The sequence below is a fragment of the Mus musculus genome, chromosome 2 (genome assembly GCF_000001635.26).
Source record: "Mus musculus strain C57BL/6J chromosome 2, GRCm38.p6 C57BL/6J".
Classification (NCBI taxonomy): domain Eukaryota; kingdom Metazoa; phylum Chordata; class Mammalia; order Rodentia; family Muridae; genus Mus; species Mus musculus.
Genome location: NC_000068.7, coordinates 130,886,871 through 130,914,175, shown reverse-complemented (window position 1 = coordinate 130,914,175; position 27,305 = coordinate 130,886,871). Strand labels below are relative to the sequence as shown.

General features: G+C 43.6%; 1 protein-coding gene and 1 long non-coding RNA gene across 3 annotated transcripts in view; one reads left to right on the top strand and one right to left on the bottom strand.

Moving 5' to 3' along the window:
• The window catches only part of Atrn (attractin), a 123,904-nt gene extending 116,158 nt beyond the window's left edge, over positions 1-7,746 (bottom strand). Inside the window, exon 1 of one of the 2 annotated variants that reach the window (XM_006498606.4) lies at positions 7,209-7,746. In XM_006498606.4, the coding sequence (XP_006498669.1) occupies positions 7,209-7,726 (518 nt within the window). In that variant the 5' untranslated portion in view covers positions 7,727-7,746. The remainder of the gene's footprint in view (positions 1-7,208) is intronic. The other variant, NM_009730.3, reaches the window with a different exon arrangement.
• Positions 7,747-7,779: 33 nt separating this feature from the next.
• The window catches only part of A730017L22Rik (RIKEN cDNA A730017L22 gene), a 33,856-nt gene continuing 14,330 nt past the window's right edge, over positions 7,780-27,305 (top strand). The window contains exon 1 of the long non-coding RNA NR_015523.2: positions 7,780-7,965. This is a non-coding gene — a long non-coding RNA (RIKEN cDNA A730017L22 gene). The remainder of the gene's footprint in view (positions 7,966-27,305) is intronic.

The following is a 27,305-nucleotide window of genomic DNA, read 5'->3' as shown; positions in this document are numbered from 1 at the left end:
CAGGAAAGCCAGCTACTGCTATAAGAAACTAAAGATACGCTGGGCAAGGTGGCACACACCTTTAATCCCAGCACAGGACCTCTACGGCCTCAAGGCAAACCTGAGGCCAGAGTTCCAGACTAGCCAGGGCTAGTCAGTGGTACCCAGTGTCAAAAATAAAGGAAATTTTTTTACTTAACTGAAAATATGATCTGGCATCCTCCTATAAGCCCAGTACTTGGGAGGAGTGGGCAGGAGGACCAGCAGTTTAAGGCCATCCTAGGCTACACAGGAAGTTCAAAAACAGCCCGGAAAAGCCATTTTAAAATGGACTGGAGGTTTAACTCACTGGAAAAAGCTTGCCTAGGAAGGGCAAGACCCCAAGTTCAGTCTCCAGCTTTTTTGGGAGTGGGGGGATATACAGAGAGGGAGTAAACGTGGGATTCAGCAGAGACCAAAAACAAAACAAACAAAAAACTGAAACAAAACAAAAAAACCTACAAAGCGGAAGGGTTTGTCTATAAAAAGGATATCATAAAGAGATGAGAGCCTACTGTTCAAGGCCATTCTGTAGCTAAGAGGTGTCTTGTTTCTTTTCTGAGTTTTTATTCATTTATTGGGGAGAGGGGCCCAAACGTTTGCCACACTGCCTATGTGTGGAGATCAGAGAAAAACTTGCCAGCATTTCTTTTCTCCTTCCACTGGGTGGGTCCTATGGATAAAACTCAGATTGTCAGGCTTGGCTACAGGCGACTTTACTTCCAAAAGAAGGTAAAAATCCTGTAAAGGGGCCAGGCAGTGGTGGCGCACGCCTTTAATCCCAGCACTCGGGAGGCAGAGGCAGGCTGATCTCTGAGTTAGAGACCAGCCTGTTCTACAGAGTGAGTTCCAGGACAGCCAGGGCTAAACAGAGAAACCCTGTCTCTAAATAAATAAATAAATAAATAAATCCTGTAAAAGGCTTTTTCTGCCAGTAACAGTGGCTCTGTCTAGAATCCTAATAGTTGAGAAGCTGAGGCAGGAGGATCACAAGGAATTCGGGACTATCCTGGACTACAGAGTGGGACCCTGCAAAAAGAAAAACCTTTTGAGTATAATAATGGCACATTTTTAAGAGATTGTATGACAACATGTGGGAGGACATTGCAGGTCTGAGAGACCAATTATGTAGGCTACAGCACAGACAGGCTAGAAATAAGGTGAAGGTCCAGGTGCAGGTAAGACAGAGTAGGAGACTAATAAAACTTTAGACAGATACAAAGAAAAGACTATTTTCTTTTTTCTTTCTTTTTTTTTTTTTTTTTTTTTTTTTTTTTTGGGTTTTCGAGACAGGGTTTCTCTGTGTAGCCCTGGCTGTCCTGGAACTCACTCTGTAGACCAGGCTGGCCTCAAACTCAGAAATCCGCCTGCCTCTGCCTCCTGAGTGCTGGGATTAAAGGCGTGTGCCACCACGCCCGGCCCCTTTTACAGGATCTTTACCCTCTTGGAAGTAAAGTCACCTGTAGCCAAAGCTGACTATTTTCTTTTCAATGGGGACATGAAGTCTGTTTGGTGTTGGGCTCAGCTCAGGAGGAGCTGACAACAAAACATCCCAATAAAGATGCCAGGAAATGACAGAAATGATAGAGAGGTGCCGGAGAAACAGAAGACAAGAAATATGTATCAGTCATATGGGTAAAGATGACTTTCATTAGAGTCCCAAGAATTATATTACAAAGACTTAGCTAAGCATGGTAAGTCATACCTGCAATCTCAGCACCTGAAAGGCTGAGCCGAGGCATTACTGCAAGTTTGAGACTAGCCTAGTCTACATAGCAAGCTGTATCAGACCAATCCACAAGTAGTAACATACAGGAAAAGCTCAGCACCAGTTACTATGGGCTGTGCCCTAAGCTCTCTTCCAAACTCTGAAATAGCACACACACACAAAAGATAAGAACACAAGCTGGGCTCCTGAACTTAAGTTTAGGGCTCCAAGTTAATACCAAGAATCACCTCCTAAGTACTACAAAGAAACCTGACTTGCCATTCTCTTCAACTGTTACTTTCAGAGTTCCCTCTCTGTTACAAGGGCATTTGTGTCCTCGGACCAGAAGCCAGCAATTCTAGCAACTAAGATGCTTTTATGCTATCTTTTCTATTATAAAAATCCATTTTGCTTCCTATATTTTTCAAGGCATTTGCTGGAATCAAGACAGTCCTACCAAAAGATCATTTGCAAAAGTAACTGGACTCAGACAAAAATGAAAAGCCAAACAGTATCACAGACAGCAGGATTTCAGAATCACTTAAGGCCTAAGTTCAAATTCCAACTTCACCCAAGTTCTGTGGCCTTGAACAAGTTATCCAATACATCTGCAAACTCTGTACTTAGGTTTCTCCGTGGTAATACACACCTAGCATATAAAAAGCCCTGAGTCCCATCCCCAGCATGGAGATAGGAAAAAACAAAACAACAAACAAACAAAAAACAAAACAAGAATACTTCAAGGTAGGTGAAGGTACTTGCCACTTAGCCTGGCAACTTGAATTTAACTTTCAGAACCCACCTGGAAAAAGAACCAACTCCATAAAATTGTCTTCTGACCTATATACAGGCATGTCTGCCTATATATAAACATCCTGCACTCATACACAAGCAGCAACCTTTAAACCCCCTCCCCACTTCAAACTCAGTTTTCCTACCTATGAAATGGGAACACTAAGAATTAAGGGGTAATTTCTAAAAGGCATTTGGCATAATACCTTAAAAAAAAAGTGGAAAAATACTTGAAATGGAGGGAGAGAGACGACGCTGTGACCACCATCACTGCTCTGAAAGCATACACTGCCACAAAACCAATGCCAGTAAGTGCTTTCTTCTCCAGAAAGTTTGTCTTAATAATGTAGGCAATTATACAGGCCCAATCTAGGTTATTCCCTTCCATCTTCCAAGTTTTGTACAGAAGTAACTTAAAGAATTAAATGTATGGTAATTTCACAAACATACTTAATCTTATTTAACCTTTAAGTTAATAGAGGTATATTTATTCACGTAAGAAAATTTTTAACAGTAGTATCACAAATAGAAAATGGTGATCACTGAATTATGAAGATTCACATAAAAATTAAAGTGTATTATCTTAATAACATTCAGCTATAGTTATTTTTATTGAACTGATACTATTAACTTATTCTCTATAATCATTCATTTAGGAAAAAAAAGTGATTTACTATACACATAAAATAATTGAAATTTTATACCACATCCTGAGTTTCCTGAGGATAAAGTGCTATACCCCTGCCTAAATTAGGCATACAATGAACCCAGTGATAGTGTGAGTAAAATCTAATGCTTCATTATCCTACATTCCTTTCAAGTAACAAAAAAAAAAAAAAAAAAAAAAAAAAAAAACCCAAAAAACCCTATAGTCTCTAACACAGGACTTACATAATAAATAAGTCATAAACCCTGGGCCAGCAAGATAGTTTAGTGGGTAAAGGCACGTGACATACAAGCTTGACAGCTTGAGATCAAGCTCCAAAACCAAGTTGTCCTGACCTCTGCGTGCACGCACGAGCGTGCACAGAAAGAAACAGGTGCCATGACTTGATGCCATCGAAACCAAAATGGCAGGCTTGGGAATGTAGCTCAATGGTGAAGTGTTCGCCTAGCATGCACGAGGCGCTCGAGTCAAGACTAAGCATATCACTGAGAATAAGAATTAAGCCAAAAAAATGTATTCATTCAATGCCTCTTAGTTTAACTTGAAGAGGGAAGAGGAGGAAGAAGAGGAGGAGGAGAGACTGGTGGTGAAGAAGGGAAAACCAGGATACATATCAATCTGGTAAGCAGACGCAGCATTAACTCGTTACTCACTCTCGGTGAAAAATTAGTCAGCTAAAATTTTCCCAAAAGACCTAGCTTGCTCCTTTTTGCTCATTTTGGTTTCGGAGACAAGCCCAAGTAGCCCCAGGTTACTCTTGAACTTATTCTGTAGCCGAAGCTTGCCTCGAACTGTTCCTCCAGCCTCAGCTTCCGAACAGCTGTGATTATAGGCGTGAGACAGATGTCCTGTCAGAAAATATATAATCTGTTTTTACAGTTCCTTTAGACTTATTTGTACTGTGCACTACACATTGCATAGCATCCATGGAGCAGAAGAGGCCACCAACCAGGACTCAGAACCATTGAACCAACTCTCAAGCCCTATTTTTTATTTTTATTTTTTTATTCATTTTTAATTTTTTTATTTTTTAAGATAGACTCATAAAGATCAGAATGGTCACAAACTTGCTATGTCACCCAAGGTTGACTTTGAATTCCTGACCTCCAAAGTTCTGAGATTATAGGTGTGTGCTACAACTCCTGGCCTTTTATTATTTTAACAATTCTAGAAGCCACTTACTATAATAGTATTGTCAGAGGCAGTCTTAATTGAGCCTTAATGAGCACAAGCTCAAAGGGAATGTCTGTGACAGTCACTTACATATGAGAGTAGCTGAGGCACTATCAGGAGTGCCTGTCCTGTTTTAAAAGGCTCTTCTCTGAACTATTCATGTGGACACTCAGATCTCTTTCTCTCCCTGGCAAGCCCTCTTACAGGTAAATAACCTCAACCAACAAGGAACATGTGCCAGGCACATACCTTGAAAACTCCCCAAACTCTGTGTATAAATCTAAGCTTATCTCAGCCTAGTCCTACCTATGTCCCTGTGCCTTGTAAATATTGCCTCTCAATCACCCAAAGTAAGAGCTAGCCTTTTCTCCTCACTATCGTGTTCACATGTCCAAGAACAAACCGATCTGAAAGAGAGACCTAACCATTTTATCTCTATACTCCCACACAATATCTACCTCGTCTCTACTAGCAGCAGTGGTGTCTGGCTCTGACCTACACCAACAGTCTCTATCAACTGCCCATAACATCTCATGCCTGTAGCCCAGGTTTTCAGAATTTGAAGGTCCCTCCATCAATCCCCCTGATCTTGGAAGCATCTAAAGTCAACTGACCTTTAAGGCTATTCCCTTTCTGGTTCCCGTCTCTAAGTCTACAATTTCATGAAAACAGAGTGACCTGTTGCATCCCATTGCTCTTTGGTGAAAGGTCAAATCCTAAATCCACTTCCTACCTCTATGTGGCATAGCACTGCACCGACCTCTCTCTGCAGTCTTGGTCCCTTTTGCTCTCTCTGCTATGGACACTGGATCTCCCCTCTAACCTGTCTTGATGTCACTCATCCCCCATCCTGCCCCTCAGGAGTATCTCAACAGAAAGATGAATCTTAGTCTCACTCTGAAAGGAGCTGGCTTCTACCGCTGCCCTCACCTCCACAATCATGCAAAATTACAATATATTGATTACTGGATTTAAAATTAAATAATTTTAAAGAATTATTTATTGGGGGGACTAAGGGGGCAGGATGTCACATGCCTTTAATCCCAGGTCTTGGGAGGCAGAGGCAGGCTGATCTCTGTGAGTTTGAGGCCAGCCTGGCCTACACAGTAAGTTCCAAATTAAAAATATTTATTTTTATTTCCTGTGTAAGTGTTTTGCCTGCATGTGTGCCTGGTGCCTGAAGTCAGAAGAAGGCATGACATCCCCTGGAACTAGAGTCATAAATGATCATGAGCCACCATGTAGGTGCTGGGAACCTAACCCCAGTCCTCTGCAAGAGCAACAAGTACTCTTAACCACTGAGCCAGCTCTCCAGCTCCATTATGGTATTTTTTACTCCCAAACGAAAAGTTAAGTTCTACAAGAATAAAATTACATACAACTTGTTTACCACTGTATCTCGAAGCCTAAAATCACAACACGCTAAACTATTAGACCAACCCCCGAAACACTGGTGCTGAGGTTCCTTGGTTTCTCCATTGTAAAACTTAAGAGTTCATCTTGCCACTGATCTCTGAGTCCCCTAGAAGATCTAACAGAGATCTATTACTTTAACATTCCAAGCTTCTCCCTTACAACTCTCTTCTACTACAGGGGCACTGGCAAAACTCCACCTTCTGGACTCTACCACTATGTCTGCAGCTTTTTTTTTCCATTTGGAATTCTTCTCCCCAACTTCACGCTTGCAAATCCTACTTAACCTCACATGCTCAAATTCAATGTCACCTCCTCCTCCTCCTCCTCCGAGACTTCTCTGCTTACTGCTAGCCAGTCACACACTCTCTGCCCCTTCATTTCCACAGGTTCTCTTATGCCAGGTTCAGGCCTCACTCAGATCAAATGACACTCAAATGGGTGGCTTCTAATGTCACCACTTATCGGAATCCTGGAAGACCGACCACCTGTTTGTATTTTGCTTTTAGCATTTACCACTATCTGAAATTATCCTGCTCATTCCTTTTGCCTAGTTACGTGTTGACTGCCTGTCAGCCCTCACTAGAACATAAGATCAATTGGAGCAAGAATCAATCCTACGCCACGTTCACATTCCCTCACTTTCCCACGTCAAATGGGGAACCCAGTCAACAAATATCTGCCTGAGATATGGATGACACTGTAGGTCTTATAACTTCCCCTTGCTGTGTTCCTAACTTCTTGTGGACCACATCAAACTCTGGATGATGGATCTACCTGTGTGCATTATCCAAAAATTCTCTCACAACAGAAGCAAATAATAGATAAAAGCTAATTAAAAAGTGATCTCTCCAAGAGGTTCTGCCCCAAACCAAGCCAACTGCATGTTGTGGAGAATCTAGGGCTAATAGGATTCTCCTCTCTAGACAACCCCGTTCCAATAGGCCAACAGTGAGGATCCAAAAACTAGTTTCTTCACTTTCCTTGGAACAACAACCAATGGTACTTTTATCCCTGAAATCTTACAACCCAGCCTTACCTTCTATTTTCACCCAACATGTCACTTCCTCGGCTGTACTTCTTCCAGACACACATATCTCCAATCTCTTGGGCTGGTCAAAGGCAAGTGCTGAAGAACTCACTCACTCACCGTTTCCTTGATACCTCATTTATCCTAAATAAGCCCGTTTTCGAGGTGGGCTTTTATACTCTTCAGGACCCACATCTAACCCACAGCAACAAATGCCTCCCGAGTGTTCCCGTTCCTTCTCAATCTTCCACCACAGGCAGACCCGAAGGCCACCAAATGAACATCCCTCCAGGAGGCAAGCCATCATCAAACACAGTGGGGCAAATTCTACCCTCGCGATTTCAAGCCCTGCACCTGCCTTGGGCCTGGAACATCAGGCTGGGCCTGCACTCCCCACCCGCACTCACCTGAAGCGGCCCCCGCAGTGCTGGCATTGCTCGCCCACCCAGCCCGTGGGGCAGACGCACTGGCCGGTGCCAGGGTTGCAGCGGCCGCCGTTGACACACGGCCGGTCACATTCCTTGGCCTCGGCTGCGGCCGAGCCCGACACCGCCGCCGCCACCGCAGCGGCCTCGGCCTCCCGGGGCAGCGGCAGCAGCAGCAGCGAAAAGAGCAGCGGCAGCAGCGGCGGCGGGGGCAGCGCCCGCGACAGCACCCGCGGTAGACACAGCCGGGCGCGCGGTCCCGGCCTCCAGGCCCCTGTCGCGGTGCAGGGTCGGTGCTGCCTGCCCTTCCTGCCCGCAGGCGCTGCTGTCGCCGTCGTGCTCCCCCTCAGCCGCGCCTCAGTCGCCGCCGCCGCCGCCACCGCCACCATCTTCCTGGGGCTGAGCCGGCGCCCAGCGAACACATACACACCCCGCACGCCGGCTCCCCTTCGCCTGGCCGTGCTAGGCGGGGCCGGGCGACGGTGGCCCGGCGGGTCCATATCCAAGGCGGGGCTCCCGCTGTGCGTCGGGCAGGGGCGGGGCTGGCATGCGCGGGGGCGGGACCAGGGCCGTGGTCTTCCGGCGTGCCCAGCATGTAGACCTGCTCAATGCCAGGGTCTTAGCGCGGATGAACATCGCCTAGTCTACGGAGGCTCTTTGCTTTCCGCACCGCGCTACGACGAGTTAGCCAGTACCTCCTTACAGTGGCTGCCTGGCTCTGCTAGACAAGCTGACTGTGGTAAGTGTTACCCTTTGGACGCCTCCAAAGCTCAGCTTATAACCCCAACTCCATTTTGGTGAGAAACCGGACCCAAAAGGCTAATGATGTCGTGTGTTGCTAGCTGAGACCTGAAGAAGTAGTACTTACTGCATTCGCGTTTCTAAACTAGGGATAACAAAATGGCACGTGTGTTAATTAAGCACCTGCATATGAATAGATGTGTAACTGACTGAATGCACACACAGCCAGGCTTTCCTTGATAGCGAGCGGATTGAACCAGTGGCAGACCATGTCTATGTGTACCTTAAATTCTGCAGGAGAAGTTTAGCATTATCTTGTACCCCACGACCTATCCATATTCTCTGAAGAAAGAACAGCCCAGAATTACCGGGAGCGCTCTCAGCTTGCACACCCTTCTTGCTAACGCCAGTGCCTCTCCTACTCCCAATGATACATACTTCCCAATAGCATAACCTTGTATGGGCCACTACCCTGGAATGTACGCTGGACCTTGACTATATTAAACCGATAGAAGGATATGGTAAAGAGATAACGTGTCAGTTCCAGCTCTGATCTTATTTTTTGTTTCTTTTGTTGCTTGGTCTGGTTTGGGAGGTATTTGTTTATTTGTTGTCCTGGGATTCTCCTGCTCTTCCACCTTGGAAAGATTCATACAGAGGTCATATGGAGAGAAAAGGTCCCAGGCAAATGAATCTGGTAAGCTTATAGCTGGAAGAACAGTCACTGAGTGAAGAAGCCATATGGGTTGTTTTAGCCATCTGAGTTGTTCCACTAAAAGAATAGATAGATAGATAGATAGATAGATAGAGATCTATTTAGTTGGCTTACAGGATGCAGTCCAAGTAGTTCAACAATGGCTGTCCCACCCTAGAAAGGTGCTTGATCCACAAGACTGGACTCCACAGTCCCAATTCGGTGCTGGAGTCCTAAAAGATTCCTGGAGATCTCACTGCTGATCCAAAGAAGTCAGTTCTAATATCAGTGAGGTAACGCTGCAGAAACTTGATAGATGACCTTCCCTCCAAGAATAAGAACAAGCAGACAGAAAGCAAAGTTTCTTCTTCTCTGTCCTCTTATCTGCCATGAGAAAGTGCTACACAGATTTAGAATGAGTCTTCCTGCTTCAGGTAATCTGATTAAGACAATTCTTCATGCCCAAGAAATGGTGGCCCACACCTTTAATCCCAGCACTTGAGAGGCAGAGGCAGGTGGATCTCTGTGAGGCCAGCCTGGTCTACAGAGTGAATTCCAGAACAGCCAGGGCTACATAGAGAATCCTAGTCTTAAAAAGAAAAACCAGTTCTTCCCAAGAATGCCTATGTGCTTGTGTTGTTGTTGATCCCAGATACAGTCAAGTTGACAAGCAAGATTTCTCATCAAGTCTACATTATCTAAATAGGAACAAATCTTTCCTGTGTCTCATCCAGTGAGAGGCCCATTGCTCTTTCAAGCAATGTTTCAGCCTGCTTTAGAGAGGCTAATCAGAACTTTGCCTCATAATCTTGGGCTGTGCAGAGTATACTTATGCAGGTACTTGAGAGTTTGGGCACCTGGTCCTGGAAAACAAAGAAAACCTCACATACATGTATGAAACCTCTCTGATTAACCTGGGAGTAGAGAATTGGAGTGCACCCATAGTCAGACACCAGTGTCCAGCGCAGGCCCTGACCTTGCTCACTCTGCATCCCCTGAAGGCCTGGTAGAGCTGAACTGCATACACAGCAGCCTCACCCCAGCTATCCCAGGGCTCCAAACCAGATTCCAGTCTTCACATTTGTTCATTTCTTTGTCTTTTCTCTTTCTCCTCTACTGTGTTCTACATACGGCTGTATATGATGAAAGAAGGAAGCAGGAGACATGGACCTACCATGGTCATGTGGTAGACTACACAGTTACAACGTCTCCTATTGAATCTCACCTATCCCCGTGCCCGCCTCTCCCCCTCTCCCCACGGCCCCCGCTCCTGTTTTACCCTTAGCTCCCTGCTTCTGGCACTGTTTGGAAGCCTGTGGGCTGCGCTGCCTTGGAGCGTGCTCCTGCCTCTGGTTCTCCTTGCTTTCCCTTATTCTGTATTGCTACCATGTAAGCCATCCTCCACTCCATGCGTCTCTCTGCCACAGACAGCTGGGAACTCTGCCACGCCTTCCCTGTGTGAGAGACTGAAATCCTTCTGTTAACAAGAGCCAAAATAGATACTTCTTCCCTTAAGTTGCTTTTGCCAGGGCATTTTGCTCACAGAAGCACAAAAGAGGCTAACACTGTCTCCTGCCATGAAGAGAGGAAGCCTTTCTGGGATTTTCCAGTCTGAGATTCCTGGGTCACACAAAATCTTGACGATTCTTTCCAGCTGTCTCGGAACACTTGCTCTGGGGAAAGCCAGGGGCCATCAAAGAATTCCACTTTTCTGAAATTGCCATACTAGAAGGTAGCTATGCTCCAACCTTTCTAATCTACAGCCACTCAAGACGTCTCACTTGAGTACCAGATAATCAAGTAGCCAAGACAAGGACTCCCTGCCAAACACAAGTTACTAGTATATGAGCAAAATAAGTAAGAGTACTTGTTTAAGCCAGTAATGGGAATGACTGGTTACACAACAAAAAACTAACATATCCTGTAACTCACTTTCAACAAGGACAAGAGGTCTAGTGATGTAGACCCAATTAAGAATTCATCAAGAAAGGGCTGGTGAGACTACTCATGGTGGTACATGACTCCAGTCCCAGCACTGGGGAGGCAGAGGCAGGTGGATCTTTGTGAGGCCAGCCTGGTCTACAGAGTAAGTTCCAGGACAAATCAGAGATACATAATAGACAGATCCTATTTAAAAGATTTTTAATAAAAAAAAAAAAAACAAAAACCAGAAAGGGTTGGCTCAGTGGGTAAAGATGCTTGCCGTGTAAAGCTGGCAACTTAAGTTCAACCCCTGAAACCTGTATAAAGGTAGAAGGAGAGAGCTGACTCCACAACATTGTCTTCAGACCTCCATACTCATCCCATAACATGAGCACACACAGTAATAAATTTAAAACAAACAAAAATACTCACCTAGGGGTAGTAACACATGCTCTTTCAATCCCAGCACTTGGGAGGCAGGGGTAGGTGGATCTCTGAGTTCAAAGCCAGCCTGGCATACAAAGTGAGTTCCTGGCCAGTCAGGGCTATGTAGAAGAAGATCCTGTCTCAAAAGAGAGAAAGAGAAAGGAAGAAAGAGAGAGAGGGAGAGAGAGAGAGAGAGAGAGAGAGAGAGAGAGAGAGAGAGAGAGAGAGAGAGAGAAAGAAAGAAAGAAAGAAAGAAAGAAAAAGAGAAAGAAAGAGAGAAAGAAAAGAAAGAAAGAAAGAAAGAAAGAAAGAAAGAAAGAAAGAAAGAAAGAAAAGGAAGGAGGAAAGGAAGGAAGAGAAAGGAATAAAGAATTCAGTATGATCATAAAATCAAATATACACATAGATAGTAAGCTATGTGTCATGTCTGGTCAGGCCTCTGAAAGTATGTCTTTTGAGCTCTATGAATTAGTTATGTTTAAAATGTCTTGAGAAAAAGCAAGTTGGAGGCTGGAGAGACTGCCCTGAGGTTAAATCTACTTGCAGATGATCCAGATTTAGTTCCCAGCACCCACTTGGTGGTTCATAAATAGCTTCCATTGCTCTAGCTCTGGGGGATCTAGATAATCAGATGAGATCTTCTGATCTTTTCGTGTACCAAATATGCAGATAGTACACACACATACATTCAGGCAAAACACTCGTAAAATGCACCTTAACGGGGGTGGGGGGAAGCATGCTAGGGAATACATGTTTGCTTTGGCTTATAGTTCCAGAAGGGATATAGTCCATCGCAGCAGACAAGGCATGGCAGGAATATAAAGGTGGCCTGGCACATAGGAGACAGAAAGATCAGACTTCATCCATACATAGGTAGCAGAGGGGAATAACAGGAAGTGGGACCAGGCTATGCAACATCAAAGCCTGACCTAAAGACAGCCAGCCTTCACTTCCTAAAGGCTCCATAATCTCCCCCAAACAGTGCCATCAACTGGAGGCCAAGTATTCAAATACCCGAGCCTATGAGGATTTTTCTTTCACACCATAACTCTATAAGCCTTTGTACCCAGAATTTATGCTACCCTTTCTTCACTGGTCCTTCCTCAAGCAGCCATTTCCAGGTCCCAGAAATGTTACTGCCAATGACAAACAAAACCAGCCTTTAACCAGGAATGCTTTATGTCTAAGCTGTAAATAGAAGAATCATTATGAACTGCCTGGTTATGAACCTCCATGCAGGTGCCAGGGAACTGAACCTGGGTCCTGTGAGCCTACTGGGGTCTATAGTGGTTTGAATGAGAATGGCCCCCGCTGGCTCATTGAAGACTTGGTCCTCAGTTGGTGGAACTGTTTGGGATGGGTTAGAAGGTATGGCCTTGTTGAAGAAGGTGTGTCGCTAGGAGTGGGCTCTGAAGTTCCAAAAGCCTATGCCAGGTCCAGTTTCATGCTCTCTCTGCCTCTGCTTGTAGATCCCCATGTAAGCTCTTAGCTACTGCTCCAGTGCTATGCCTGCCTGTCACACTTCCTGTCATGATGATAATAGACTCACCCTCTGAAACTGTAATTAAGCTCCCAATTAAATGCTTTCTTCTGTAAGTTGCTTTGGTCATGATGTTTCTTCACAGCAATAGAACAATAACTAAGACAGGGCCATTCTCATTCAAACTACCACAAGACCTATGAGTAGTGCTTACTCAGATGAGTTAATTAATGCCTCTGCCACCGGGGTTCTTACTCCCATGACACTGGGTTAGTTTCCAGGAGAACTGGTTGTGATACAGTGAGTTCAGCTACCTTGGGTTTCTCTTGCTTCTCTCTGAATAGACTTACTTGCCTGCTTCTTGCCATTGTGGATTAAAACACCACAAGTTTCTCACTACATCATAGTCTTGGGCATCCTTAGATGCCAAATCAACTTTTCCAATTTCAGATATTCTGTTAATGGCAACAAAGAATAGACTAAAACAGTGTCTCCAAAAGTGGAGCCTGAAGCATCATATGAAGAAATGGTTTATTAAGAGAGTGTTATGGGGCTGGAGAGATGGCTCAGTGGGTAAGATCACTGACTGTTCTTTCAAAGGTCATGAGTTCAAATCCCAGCAACCACATGGTGGCTTACAACCATCCTTAGTGAGATCTGACACCCTCTTCTGGTGTGTCTGAAGACAGCTACAGTGTGCTTAGATATAATAATAAATAAATCTTTTTTTAAAAAAAAGAGTGTTATAAGAAACACAGTGAAAGAGGAAGGAAGAAAAATCAGGCCATTAATCATTTCCAACTTTCAGAATTTTGGGTGGAAGAAAAGGTTTTTTACATCTTTGCCATTGGAAAGACATTCCTGGTTTCTCTGGAGATCTTTGTGCTGTGCTCCCAACACCTGCGGCGGCCTTGCTGGCTATAAGATAAGACCTCAGAACCAAAGAGAGAGCATGACTCTTCTTAAAATGAAGGAGTGTATGCTCAAGATGAAACTGAAGTCTACTTAGGTGTGATGAACATGTGTATAAAGCAAAAAAAAAAAAAAAAAAAAAAAAAAAAAAAAAAAGAACTCCGGTACTTCTGGAGGGAAACTAAACAAAGTAAGAGTAATGGCCAGGGGTGGAGGTTGGGGAATCCAGGCCTGTGGTGGTTTGAGTGAGAATGGCCATAGTCACACATTGAATGGTTGGTTCCCAGTTGGTGACGTTTTTTAGGAAGGATTAGGAGGTGTAGCCTTGTTGAAGGAGGTGTGTTACTCAAAGGTGACCTTTGAGGTTTCAAAAGCCCACACCAGGCCCAGTCTCTGTCTCTGCCTGCAACTTTCTGATCAGATGTAAGCTCTTAGGTATTGCTCTGGTCCCATACCTTCCTGTGTGCTACCAGACTCCCTGTCATGATATTCAAGCACTAACCCTCTGAAACTGTAAGCAAGCTCTCTGTTAAATGCTTTCTTTTATAAGCTACTTCAGTCATTGGCATCCTTTCACTGCAAACAGAACAGTAACTAAGATAGGGGCCCATGGACTAAATGTTTAATTCCAAAGCAACCTGCCTGCAAAGGCCACTGGACACAGAATCCGTGTGATCTTATACTGCTCATGGGTTTAAACTCATGAAAATTGTTTTATAAAATAATATATTTTATAAAATAAGAAAGAAAAGAAGTTTTGCATGCACAAGAGCCCACTAGAGTGGCTCGTGGTTACAAATACCCTATACAATATGCCTTTTAAAACTCTGTACTAAAGTATAGCATGAATGCAGAAAAGTAAAACATACATACAACCATGGAACTCCTCAAAGTAAACGTACACAAATAACCAGAACGCAGAGAAGGAATCAGGACACTGTCGGGTCTCCTCTAGCCTGCTCCTGCCACACCACCACAGCCAAGGGGTCACTCTTCCGACTTTGTACAGCATAGATTCGCTTTACTATGTTGTTGGTTTTACTTCGTATAAACAGAACTCTACAGAATGAGTTCTTTTATGTCTTGCTTCTTTCACTAAGAAGTCTATTTGTGATATCCGGCCATATTACTTAAAATAGTAGGCCACTTATTTTCTATCTCATATTCTTTTGTACGAAAAAAAAAATATATAAAATTTTATGACAAATTGTTAACTTATCCTGTTCCTGGGAGACATTTGGGGAGTTTCTAGTTTGAGTCTGGGAATGTGTGTCTGTTTGCTTTTTGCTTTGTCAAGACAAGGTCTTGCTCAGTGGCCCCGGCTTGACCTCACACTTGAGGTGGTTCTCCTCCTCTGTCTCTCAGGGTCTGTATTAGAGGCTTCAGCCCCTGCAGCCAGCTATCACAAAACGTTTTTCTCCCAGTAATGATGATTGAACACAGTACTTTGTACACAGTAGGTGAGTGCCAAGTGTTCACCTGAGCTCCTCAGTCTAGGATTTTAACTCAGGTGTCTCAGTGTCCTAGTGCTGTGAAGAGACACAGTGACCATAGGAACTCCTATAAATGAGACCATTTAACTAGGGAGTTTGCTTCCAGTTTTGGAAGGTTAGTCCATCATCATCATGGTGGGGAGCATAGTGGCATGGAGGTAGGCATGGCTTTATGTCCTGATCCTAAGCAGCAGGCACAGAAACAGAGAGACAGAGACAAACAGACTGGGCCTGTCTGGGTTCAAAGGTGTGGTCTTTTGAACCTCAAAGCCTACCTCTACTGACACACCTCCACCAATGAAGCAGCACCTACTCCAAGAAAGCCACACCCCCTAATCCTTCCCTGGCAGCTCATCCACTGGAGACTGACTATGCGGGTCTGTGAACCTACAGGGACCAGTCTCATCGAAACCACCACACCAGGCTGCTTGGTGATTTCCTTACACTTCATTTTTAATTTTTAATTCCTTTTGTGGGTTTGAGATAGTGTTTTCTATGTATCCCTGGCTGTGCCGGAATCTATGTACACCAGGCTGGCCTTGAATTCATAGAGATCAGTCTACCCCTGGCTCCTGACTGGTGGAATTAAAAGCATATGCCAACAGACGGGCATTTCTACTGAGTCTGTACCAGAGGCGTGCTGATAAACGTCTAACCAGCAGCTCACTTGGGAAAGAAAAGCCCACTTATGTATCATTAGTTGACTTCTATTGTACCAAGTGTTCCCACCAGGACATCTTTCAAGCTACCAACATGTCATTGAGTGCAGAATTGAGAATCAAGGCATAAACTCTTCTCTCCAGCCTGTAGGAACCAGTTCTGGCACTGGGTATCTGGGTATCCCTGGCAGTCTATTCAGAAGCAGATGTCAAAACAATCAGACAGGCAAGGTACTTATTAAGAGGAATGTCTGCAAATGGTAAAGGGGAAAGAAGCCAGAGAAGGCAAGGAGATGAATCAGGCTGTAATAAAGCCCTGATGGCTGTGGAGAAAAGGGAGAAGGGGAGACCAGTTAAGAGGAGTCTTCTACCTAGATATAGTTCTGAGAAAACACTCGCTGAGCCAGTGGGGAGCCCTGGAGCCAATTTGCCAGTTGGAGAAGTTCTGACTCTCTCAGGAATCAGCCTGCACTAATACAATCCCATGAGGAAGCCAGAGGGACTGCCAGTCAGTTACACTCCCCAGGTGATCTTTGAACAGTTTACCTAACACTTGTCACTTTTGCAACATTTACCCATACTGTGTCTGTGCAAATAGGAACTCTTCTCAGTCAGTCAGGGGCTCCTCTGCCTGGCCTGCCTTTTCTAAGTCAATGGATAACCATGGCTTGGCTGACTTAGTTGGAAGCTGAACTGGCTGTTTTTAAATGGAACAGGTGTCAGGCTTCTTGGACAATTTATTAGAAAAGAAAGAGACTCGGAGGAAGACACTGCATTTCTCCCTAATGAGCACCGATAAGTGTTCTAATCACTAATGAAAGCAATGGGAGTTGATCATGCTACAAACTGTGCTTAACATAGGCTATGTTCTGAGAAATGCTCTGTCTCTCGATTCCATCACTGTGAAAACATCACAGACAGTACTTCATCAGCTAAAATGGCTACACCATCACTGAGTGATATAGTCTATGGGTCCACTGTGGTATACAATATATGTGTCTGTTATCTGGCATGTGACTATATAGCCCCAACCAACGGCTTCTATCTTATGTAAGAATAGCATAGAAAAATCAAGCAAGTTGATCAGAAATAGAAGCTGGAATCACTTCCTGGCCTTTGGTTAAGATCAATTATAGAAATATAAGCTTGAAAGAACACAGAACTCAAATTACAGCTAGCTATCGAACTAAATATTATGCTGATTTTTCAAAAGGAGTCCATATATTCTTTGACATTCCCTTTAAAAGTTAAAAGAGCTTTGCACATCTGACTGCAGCGAGTCTGGGAGTACCATGGCTGGAAGGACCATGGCTGGGGGCAGCGTGGCTGGGGGCACCGTGGTTGGGAAGTGGTGCTCATTAGCAATGGTCTCTAGGCCTTGCATGCCCAATGCTCTTCCACTGCCAAGGCTGTGTTCCTGAAATCATAAATCTTGTTTATAGCCCTGGGTCTCATGGGTTCCCTATGCAAATACTGTCATTATACAGCAGGTCTCCCAGTGGGCTACTCCACAGATTCTGCCTCTTCTGTTTCCTGGAGCAAATCCTACTTTCCAGACAGGCTACACACTTGACATGCCTTACATAGTGTCCTGCTCCCCTACCAGGGGCCACACCATTGTCCCTTCTCCCATCCCCCTGCCTCCACTCCTGACACAGGCCTTTAGTCCCACCACTCAAGTGACAGAGAAATGCTAATCTCTGTGGATCTCAGGCCAGCCTGGTCTACATAGAAAGTTCTGGGCCAGCCAAGGCTACACAATGAGACCTGGGAGACAGGGGAAAGAGAATGTTAAGCATCAGGTAGAGTTTAGCTATGAACCCAGGCAAGTCAAGGCTGAAAGTGGAGGGGGGAAAGGGAAGAGGGAAAAGATGTAACTACATTATAATCTCAAAAATAAAAATGAAAAGTCTTATGGTGCCAGTTGTTGACACCAGTGGAGACTGGAAGAAAGTAGACATCTGGGAGGTCTATGAACAGAGCCTGGGGCTTGGGCAGTGTGTGCCTATAGTCTGGTCTGTCTTTGTGCGCACCTTTTCCCTTATGGAAAGTTCCCACAGTCATCAGGATTCAGGTTTCATCCATGCTGGCAAAGAATAGAGATAGTTTTGATATTAGTAGAGGTTCTCCCAGACAGGAATCCTGAGGCGAGGAGTAGAGCATGTATACTCGGGATTCCAGGAAGCACTTAGTGCAGCGAGAAGGAGTTGGGAAGGGAGGGTGATTACTACAAGAGACGATATCAAACCAGTTCCTCTTGAAAACAATCGGAGCTTAATTCCAGGATAGAAATGTTCTAGGAAATGCTGTGGGGCTCAGAAAGGGGAAGAGGAGGAGTCTGGGGTATGGGGTGTGTGGGTGATTAATTAGTTCAAAGATACTCCCTGAGACATCAGAATCTTTGGATGCACAAATCTCTCATATAAAATGATGTGGTAGCACATACCTGTAATACCAAAACTCAGAAGGTTGAACCAGGATGGTCACTCGAGCTCAGGAGTTCAAGTCCAGCCTGGGCAACAAACCAAAACCCTAATTCAAAAGAATATAAAATAAATAAAGGCAGCTAGCTGTCAAAGAATAACAGTGATTTTAAATCTGCATAAACTCAATACACATGACATTTTTGTTCTGAGTTATTCTGATTCAGGTTGAATCTGCAGATATGTCCCAGAGATTTCCCAGAAATATGTCAACTAGTCACTGTTAAAGCCACTAGGGCCTGGGTGTTGATCGCTATGGGGTCTAACACACATTCTGATTCTGCAGGATGGTTTTTCACTTCTAGTTATCTTTTAAGAACAAACTGGGCCTTATGGGCTGCAGCTAGAGCTCAGCTGGCGCATCGCTTGTGCAACACACAAAACCTCAATGTCCAGCACTACATAAACTGGGTGTGGTGCTGTATCCTGAATGACTGTCCTCCAGGCCAAGGGGTAGATAATGTCAAAAGACCCTCACTTGAGTATCTAGCTGCTTCCTACCACCTGTTATATGCAACTCTGCCCTAATTGCAGGTGGCTTCTGGGAGGGACAAGAATACATAGGCCAAAGAAGACTAGGGGAAGAGGCTCAATGTAGGGAAGCCCTCAGCTATTCGAAGAAAAAGCTTTCATGTGCATCCTACTGAGGAAGGAACGCACACATACCTGTAACTAGCCCCTCCCCCATGCTCTCAATAAATGTATTGTTTCCCTCCATTTAGGTCCCTACGGTTGCTAGGACCTTAGGAGAAGATGTAGATGTTGACCATCTCTTCCCCGGGAAGGAATTTAACAACATAGTGAATGCCTCTTATCCCAGCATTCCAAACATAGACAGACACAGGAGGGTCAGGAGTTCAAGGTTGGGCTGGAGTGATGGCTCAGCTGTTAGGAGCACTGTCTGCTCTTTCAGAGGTCCTGAGTTCAATTCCCAGCAACCACATGTTGGCTCACAACCATCTATAATGGATCTGATGCCTTCTTCTGGTGTGTCTGAAGACAGTAACAGTGGATTCACGTACATAAAATAAATAAGTCTTAAAAAAAAAAGCTCGAAGTCATCTTCTACAACATATTAGGTTGGAAGCTAGCCTCATCCACATGAGGCCCTATCTCAAAAAAAAAAATGATGTTGGAGAGATAACTCTGGTTGAGTACTAGCTTCTCTTGCAGAGGAGCCAGGTTCGGATCCCAGCACCCTCATGGAGCTCACAGCCAGCTGTAACTGAACTTATAAGGGATTTAATGCCCTTTTCTGGCCTCCATGTAAGTGATACATAAATGTACATGCAGGTCGAGCACCCATACACAGACAGACAAATTGACTCTTGTATTAGTGCCCTGTCTGGCTCTGAAACCCTAGGCTCCATTGCCCTTCCTGACTTAGCAACCTGAGTGGCTGGAACTGAAGGAACGTGGCACGGTGCCCTGCTTCTGGTCTGCTTATTGGCTTATTGGCTGTTTGTCTCTCTTTTCTATATTATACAATCATACCACTGACCCATTTTCCTACAGGTTATTGTTTTCTTGTTGATTTGTGGTAGTTACTTATATATTCAGACACTATTTTTCTTTATTTTTTTAAAGATTTATTTTATTTATATGAGTATACTGTAGCTGTCTTCAGATATACCAGAAGAGGGCATCAGATTCCATTACAGATGTTTGTGAGCTACCATGTGGTTGCTGGGAATTAAACTCAGGACCTCTGGAAGAACAGCCAATGCTCTTAACGGCTGAGCCATCTCTCCAGCCCACTATTTTTCTTTATTATACGTGGGGACAATATAATTTTTTCAGATTGAGGTCCATCATGTAATAAGTAGTCATTTTTAAAATGAAGGTAAATGTATCTTTTACTTATGATCCTTGTTTTAAGAATTCCTCTCTCTGGTGGATGCAGTGGCACATGCCTTTAATCCCAGCTCTCTGGAGGCAGGGGCAAGAGGATCTTTATTAGCGGCCAGCCAACTCTGCATAGCAAGTTCCAGCAGGAGCTGCCTAGTGAACACATTATTCCAAGGAAAAGGAAGAAGAGAGAGAGGGTACAACTTACCAGTTAATTCAGGTACTCAGAAACCATATGAGAAGATCAATTGCAATTTCAAGACCAGCCTGGGTTATATAATGAGATCCAGTCTCAAGGAAGGGGGTGGGGAGGGGGCTGGAGAGATGACTGAGAGGTTAAAAGTGTATGCTGACTCAAAGAGGATCCAAAGAGGATCCCTAGATCCACGACCAGTAGCTCGCAACTGCCTGTAACTCCAGTGCCAAAGGATCTGATACCCTTGTCAGAACTCCACAGACGTTTGCACTCTCATACCCATAGACACAGACATACACAGATACAGACAGTGTTTTTAAAACGTAGGGAGCTTAGTTCAGTGGTGGCACATGTCAAGCCCTGAATTCAATCGCTAGCATTGTAACATAAAAATCCCCAGAATGAGAATCCCTTTCCTATCTGGATGTATAAAAGATGATCATTTATTGGGTATTCTTAAACTTAAACTACCTGGAGGTTATTTAGGTAATTATGCAGTAGAAATCCTAGATTCAATTTGTATCATAAAAAATTTCAAACATATACAAAGCAAACACAAGAGGAATGAAAACCAAAGGTTACAGCTCACTGTAGAACACAATGCAGGTTGTATACAAGGCCCCATGTGCTGGCTCTTGCTCTGAAAAAAAAAAAAAAAAAAAGAAGAAAGAAAAAAAGGAAGAAGAAAGAAAAAATAAACTTCACATCCTGCTTTTTAAATGATCTTAATTAATTAATTTATATACTTGGGTCTTTTGACAAATGACCTTGCACTTATTTCAGCTAATTAAAATGGTAATAAACATATATTGTCTAACACTTCATATGGGTTAGACTTTCAGAGACAGTCTAGCCAAGCACTGCAGGCAAAATATCAGTCTGAGCTACAGTCATCTGAAATCCTGACTTGCTCACATGTGTCACTCATAAGCTATGGACAAGTGACATCAATTTGTCACCATGTGGAATTCTCTTTAAAGTTGCTAGTATATCCTTCCCCTAGAGCAAATCCAACAGAGAGCAAAAGCTGTAAAGGCTTTTATGATCTAGTCCACTTGATAACACAGGCCACTTCTAATACATAATATTTATATTAGTTGCTTTTCATTGTGACAAAGGCAACTTAAGGAAGGGCTTCCTGTGGCTCACAGTTTGAAGGTACTGTCCATCCATGGTAGGAATAAGAGTGTGAGAAGCTGGCCACATCCCACCCACAGCTAGGAAGCAGAGGGTGGACCCCGGTGCTCGGCTCACTTTCTCCTTTATAGAAATGAAGCTCATATTGAACCTACCTTTAATGCTGTCACCTACCTTCAGGGCCTTCCCTCTTCAATGAAAGATCTCTGGATATGCCCGCAGAGACACACCCAGAAGTGTGTCTCCTAACTGATTCCAGTTCCAGCCAAGTTGACAATGAAGATTAACCATTCACAGTATTCATTAAAAATGACTCAAAAAACAAACAAACAAACAAACAAACCAAAACAGCCTAAACAGTAGCTAGTTTTATAATTCTCAGGTCCAATGTATGCAAGGCACTTGACTCACACAGATTGGCAGATCCTTGAAATTTTTCCAGAGATCAGAACTCAGTTTCTCATTATCTGTACATAAATTTCTTTAAAAAAAAAAAAAAAAAGAAGAAGAAGACAAATGGCAGCAAATGCTGGTGAGGATTCAGGGAAAGAGCACTGCTGCTTCTACACTGCTGGTGAGGATGTGGGGAAAGAGCACCACTTCTACACTGCTGGTGGGCGTGTAGGTTGGCGCAGCCAGTTGGAAGTCACTGTGGTGATCTCTCAAATGACTAAAAATAGAACTACCATAGGTCTACTACTCATGGGAATATATCCGAATCACTCTTGCCATGGAAGTGGTAGGCACTCCCTGGAAAGCCATGGGCCATTCCTTCCAGGGAAGCAGGGAGATTCTTCCCTCTCCCTCCATTCTTCCAAATCCATCCTCCCAGTCTTATCCCCAGCTCGGTGACAGACCTGCTGTGCCTTTCTTTCCTCACTCCCTGCCCTCATTCTCAGGGGACTGACTAAGCAGGTCCTGGTGGGATGTCCTGATGGGCTTCTCTCCTTCCTCTTGCAAAGCCCATCCACTGCCCCCTCCCCCACAGGAAACTCAACTCCAAATGAATCAAAGACCTCAGCATAAAGCCTGATACACTGAACTTGAAGAAGAGAAAGTGAGGACTAGTCTGGAACTCATTGATCCAGGAGAAGACCTTCTGTACAGAACACTACTCATGCACACATGAAGATCAACAATTAATAAATGAGACCTCCTGAAACTGAAAAGCAGTTTTGGCCAGTTTTGAAGCCGTTTTGGACAAAGTGACAGGCTACAGAATGGGAAAATATTTTTACCAACTGCACAGTCAATAGAGGACTAATAACCAAAATATATAAAGAACTCAAGAAACTAGGTATCAAGAAAAACAGATTTTAAAATGGAATACAAATATAAATGGAGAATTCTCAATAGAGGAAACTCAAATGGCCAGGAAACAAAGAAATGTTTAACATCCTTAGCCATCAGAGAAAACTACTTTGAGATTTCATCTTATCCCTGTTAGAATGGAATATGGAAAAAAGAGGAACACTTATCCATTGCTGGTGGGAGTGCAAACTTGTGCAGCCACTTTAGAAATCAATATGGCAGTTTCTCAAAAAGGTGGGATTGATCTATCTCAAGATCTGCCTTTGGCATATACCCAAAGGGTGCTTCATCCTGCCACTGAAACACTTGCTCAACCATGTTTATTGTTGCTTGTGAGGCCATAATGCCCAGGATTAACAGAGGAAGGGTTGAGGAGAACTTCAACCCTGGATACCTCAGATGAGGATGGGGGATGTTGGCTCCCTCCCACCTCCCACCCTGGCACTATGAAGACAGATCCTCCACCATCAGCCCTAGTGAGAATTTACTACACTGACAGTTACCAGGCCTCACTCCTTGTTTGACCATATAAGGTTTTCCCCCTTGTACCTGAGTATGCAGCTGAAGCATCTTCTAACACCCCTGTCCTGGCCAATTGTGCATAGAAACACAAACCTTGCCCCAGAGACCCTGGCCACCTCCCCAGGGGCATAAGTACCACACACACACACACACACACACACACACACACACACACACACACACGAGAAACTGAACCAGTTTTCCAAAGCTGTTCCTGGGTGTGTGTATTCTTTGCCCTTTATCCATCGCCATCAAGGACCTACATTCCACCCACCCACCCAACCCAGTGTGCAATGGACTTACCTACCCTGGGGCACGGGGTTGGGGGGAAGCAGACTCAGAATAGCAATTGCACTCTTTGTAATAGCCAGGAATTGAAAACAACCTAGATGTCCCTGAACAGAAGAACAGATAAGAAAAAAATTGGTACAATTTGCACAATGGAGTATTGCTTGGCTATTTTATAAATAATTTTAAAAAATGATGCCATGGAATTTTCAGGCAAGTAGATGGAACTGGTGAGATACCCCAGACTCAGAAAGACAAATATTGGTATATATTCATTTATATGTGGATATTAGCTGTCAATGCAATGATAACCAAGCTATAATCCATAGAATTATAGAGGGTAGGTAAAGAGTAAGGGATTAGAGGGGAGAGATAGACCCTGTTAGGGAAGAGGGATAGAATAGATATTTATAGATGAATAGGGGATCTGGGATGAGAGGATCAAGTGGAGAGAGGGAAGGAAGAGCAAGGGGAGAGGGAGTCGTGTGAGGGAATAGTGGGTGAGATAGCAAAAGTCAAGGGACATTTGAGGGATGGTGTGGAAGCCTAATATAGTAGAATCATCCTAAAATATCCATATATAAAGGAACTCTAAAGGAAACCACCAAACAATGGGGAGACAGAGTCCCAATTAGCCATCTCTTGTCACAAAATGAAGCTTCCAGTACCAGGATTGGGCTACATCTAATTGAATTGTTAGCCAAAGAGGCCCCATGGAAATCCCAAAACAACCCAGGATGATGCTAAGGCTATAGGTTGCTCTCCACAAGCTGACAAAAAGGGCCCGTTGCTGAAGACAATGCCTACACAAGTCATTGAACATGAAGATCAAGCTGGCGCCTACATAGAGCTTTGACCCCTACATTCCAGCATCTTTGTTAAGGAAGGTACTCTACACACTATAAAAAGATAAATGAAAACACCAAGCCAGCAGAAAATCCTTTACCTATAATGGTATACTGCAAGCTATGCTAGGGCAATGGGGGTGCAAAGCTTGTGGGAGTGACCAACCAATAACAGACCTGACTTCAGGCCCACTCCATGAGATGGAACCCATATTCAACACTGCTTAGGTGACTAAGAACCTGAGATCAGATAGCCCGGGGACCTAGAGTAAAACCAAATAATCCTGGCCTAAAAAAATTAAAAGTAATGACAAAAAGACTTTACTGATCTTCAGTGGTACTCATAGGTCAGTGCCTTGGTCAACCATCAAAAGAGACGCTTCCTTCTACAGCAGATGGGAACAAATCTAACAACCCACAGACAGATGCAGAGAGTGAGAGACCATGGAACACTCAGCTCTAAAAGGGATGTCTCATCAAATCCCTCCCCTCTGAGCTCAGGAGAGCCTCCTCAGAAGGAGGAGACAGAAAGAATGTAAGAGCCGGAGGGGATGAAGGACACCAAGAGAACAAGGCCCTCTAAGTCAACATGAGCAAAGCACGTGAGGTCATAGATAAAGACTGAAGCAAAGCATGTGAGGTCATAGATAGAGACTGAAGCAAAGCATGTGAGGTCATAGATAGAGACTGAAGCAAAGCATGTGAGGTCATAGATAGAGACTGAAGCAAAGCATGTGAGGTCATAGATAGAGACTGAAGCAAAGCATGTGAGGTCATAGATAGAGACTGAAGCAAAGTATGCGAGGTCATAGATAGAGACTGAAGCAAAGCATGTGAGGTCATAAATAGAGACTGAAGCAAAGCATGTGAGGTCATAGATAGAGACTGAAGCAAAGCATGTGAGGTCATAGATAGAGACTGAAGCAAAGCATGTGAGGTCATAGATAGAGACTGAAGCAAAGTATGTAAGGTCATAGATAGAGACTGAAGCAAAGCATGTGAGGTCATAGATAGAGACTGAAGCAAAGCATGTGAGGTCATAGATAGAGACTGAAGCAAAGCATGTGAGGTCATAGATAGAGACTGAAGCAAAGCATGCGAGGTCATAGATAGAGACTGAAGCAAAGCATGTGAGGTCATAGATAGAGACTGAAGCAAAGCATGTGAGGTCATAGATAGAGACTGAAGCAAAGCATGTGAGGTCATAGATAGAGACTGAAGCAAAGTATGCGAGGTCATAGATAGAGACTGAAGCAAAGCATGTAAGGTCATAAATAGAGACTGAAGCAAAGCATGTGAGGTCATAGATAGAGACTGAAGCAAAGCATGTGAGGTCATAGATAGAGACTGAAGCAAAGCATGTGAGGTCATAGATAGAGACTGAAGCGAAGTATGTGAGGTCATAGAGACTGAAGCAAAGCATGTGAGGTCATAGATAGAGACTGAAGCAAAACACGTGAGATCATAGAGACTGAAGCGAAGTACATGAGGTCATAGATAAAGACTGAAGCAAAGCACGTGAGGTCATAGATAGAGACTGAAGGGAAGCACGTGAGGTCATAGATAGAGACTGAAGCAAAGCATGTGAGGTCATAGAGACTGAAGCAAAGCATGTGAGGTCATAGATAGAGACTGAAGCAGCATGCAAAGAACCTGCACGGGTGTACACCAGGTCCTCTGTGCTTTTCTCTGGAGGAGCAGCCAGTGTTCTTAACCTCTTCAGCCCGTGTGCATTTCTCATGGCTTACAGTCTAGTGTTCTTATGGGATTACTGAGAGTGCAAATGAGTGGGTCTCTGGTTCTTGTGCCTTCTCTTGGGCTCTCCTCCTTCTGTTGGTCTGCCTTGTCCTGCTCTGATGTGGTAGTTTTTGTTTTGTCTTATTCTATTTAATTTTGTTATATTTTAAGAATGAATGGACGAAAAAATGTAAAACTAGACACTAGTGTAAAGTTAGAAAAAAACTTTTCAATAAAAGAAAAATAAAGCTTTTTGTTTTTTAATGTTAATATCCTTGGTGAAAGTAGAGTAGTAAATGAGCCATTGAGATAATTTTAAAACTTAGATTATAAAGTAAAAAAAGAGAGAGAACATACACAAATGATTGTCTGTATTCTACCACAGAAATGATTGCATATCTATATTTATTGCTGTACTGTCCACAATATGAAAGAAATAGAACAAGCCTAGCTGTTCATGAACAGATGAACAGAAAAAAAAATGGGACATATACACAATAGAACTTCTTTTTACAAATATTTCTGGAGAGAGCATGAACTCAGTTCTCCACCACCACTAGTTGTGCATTCATAAATTGTTTGGTGTTTCCTGTTTGGGGAAGTCACACGGGTCATCACATCTAGACTACAATGGATGAGCCTCCCTAAGGAAAACCACCTTCCTGATCATAAGATCATGAAGTACACACAATATAATTTTATTCAGCCATACAAAAACCAAAGTCATAAATTTTTTTCAAGAAAATTTATGAATTTTGAGGTTATTATATTAAGTAACCCACACTCAGAGAAGCAATCAGAGAGAATCTCTGTGATATGCGTAGCATAAGTTTTAATTTCTATGCATGTGTACACATGGGAGTTATAGGTCATGAAACTAAAAGGAAGACCATGAAGGAGGCAAAAGAGGTCTTAAGGAAGGAGAGAGAATGAAGCCCCTGGGGGTGGGAATTGGCAAAAGAACACTTGTGACTTGAAAGTGGAAACCCATGAGGGGAGGAGGGAATGAGTAAGAAGCCAGAATGATGTGGGGGAGGGAGGAGAAAAGAAAGATCAACTAAAATTATGCTTATAAATGCCATGATGAAACCCATTGCTTCATGACTATAAAACCAAATAAACATTCTCATATGTTCATGGATAGTCACTCTGATTCATCCATTATAAAGTTTCCTGTCAGTCTCTCACCAAATGTTTTCAGGATCAAAGATTATTATCATAGAACTGCACTATCCAGTATAATGGAGATCTTCCAAGCATCTGTTTGGTTACTTAAATCTAAATTAAGAAACGTTTAAGGTTTTAAATTCAGATAACAGAGGGGTGCAGCTCAGTGTTAAAGAACTTGTCTAGCAGACAAGAAGCTGGCACCTCAAAAAACATT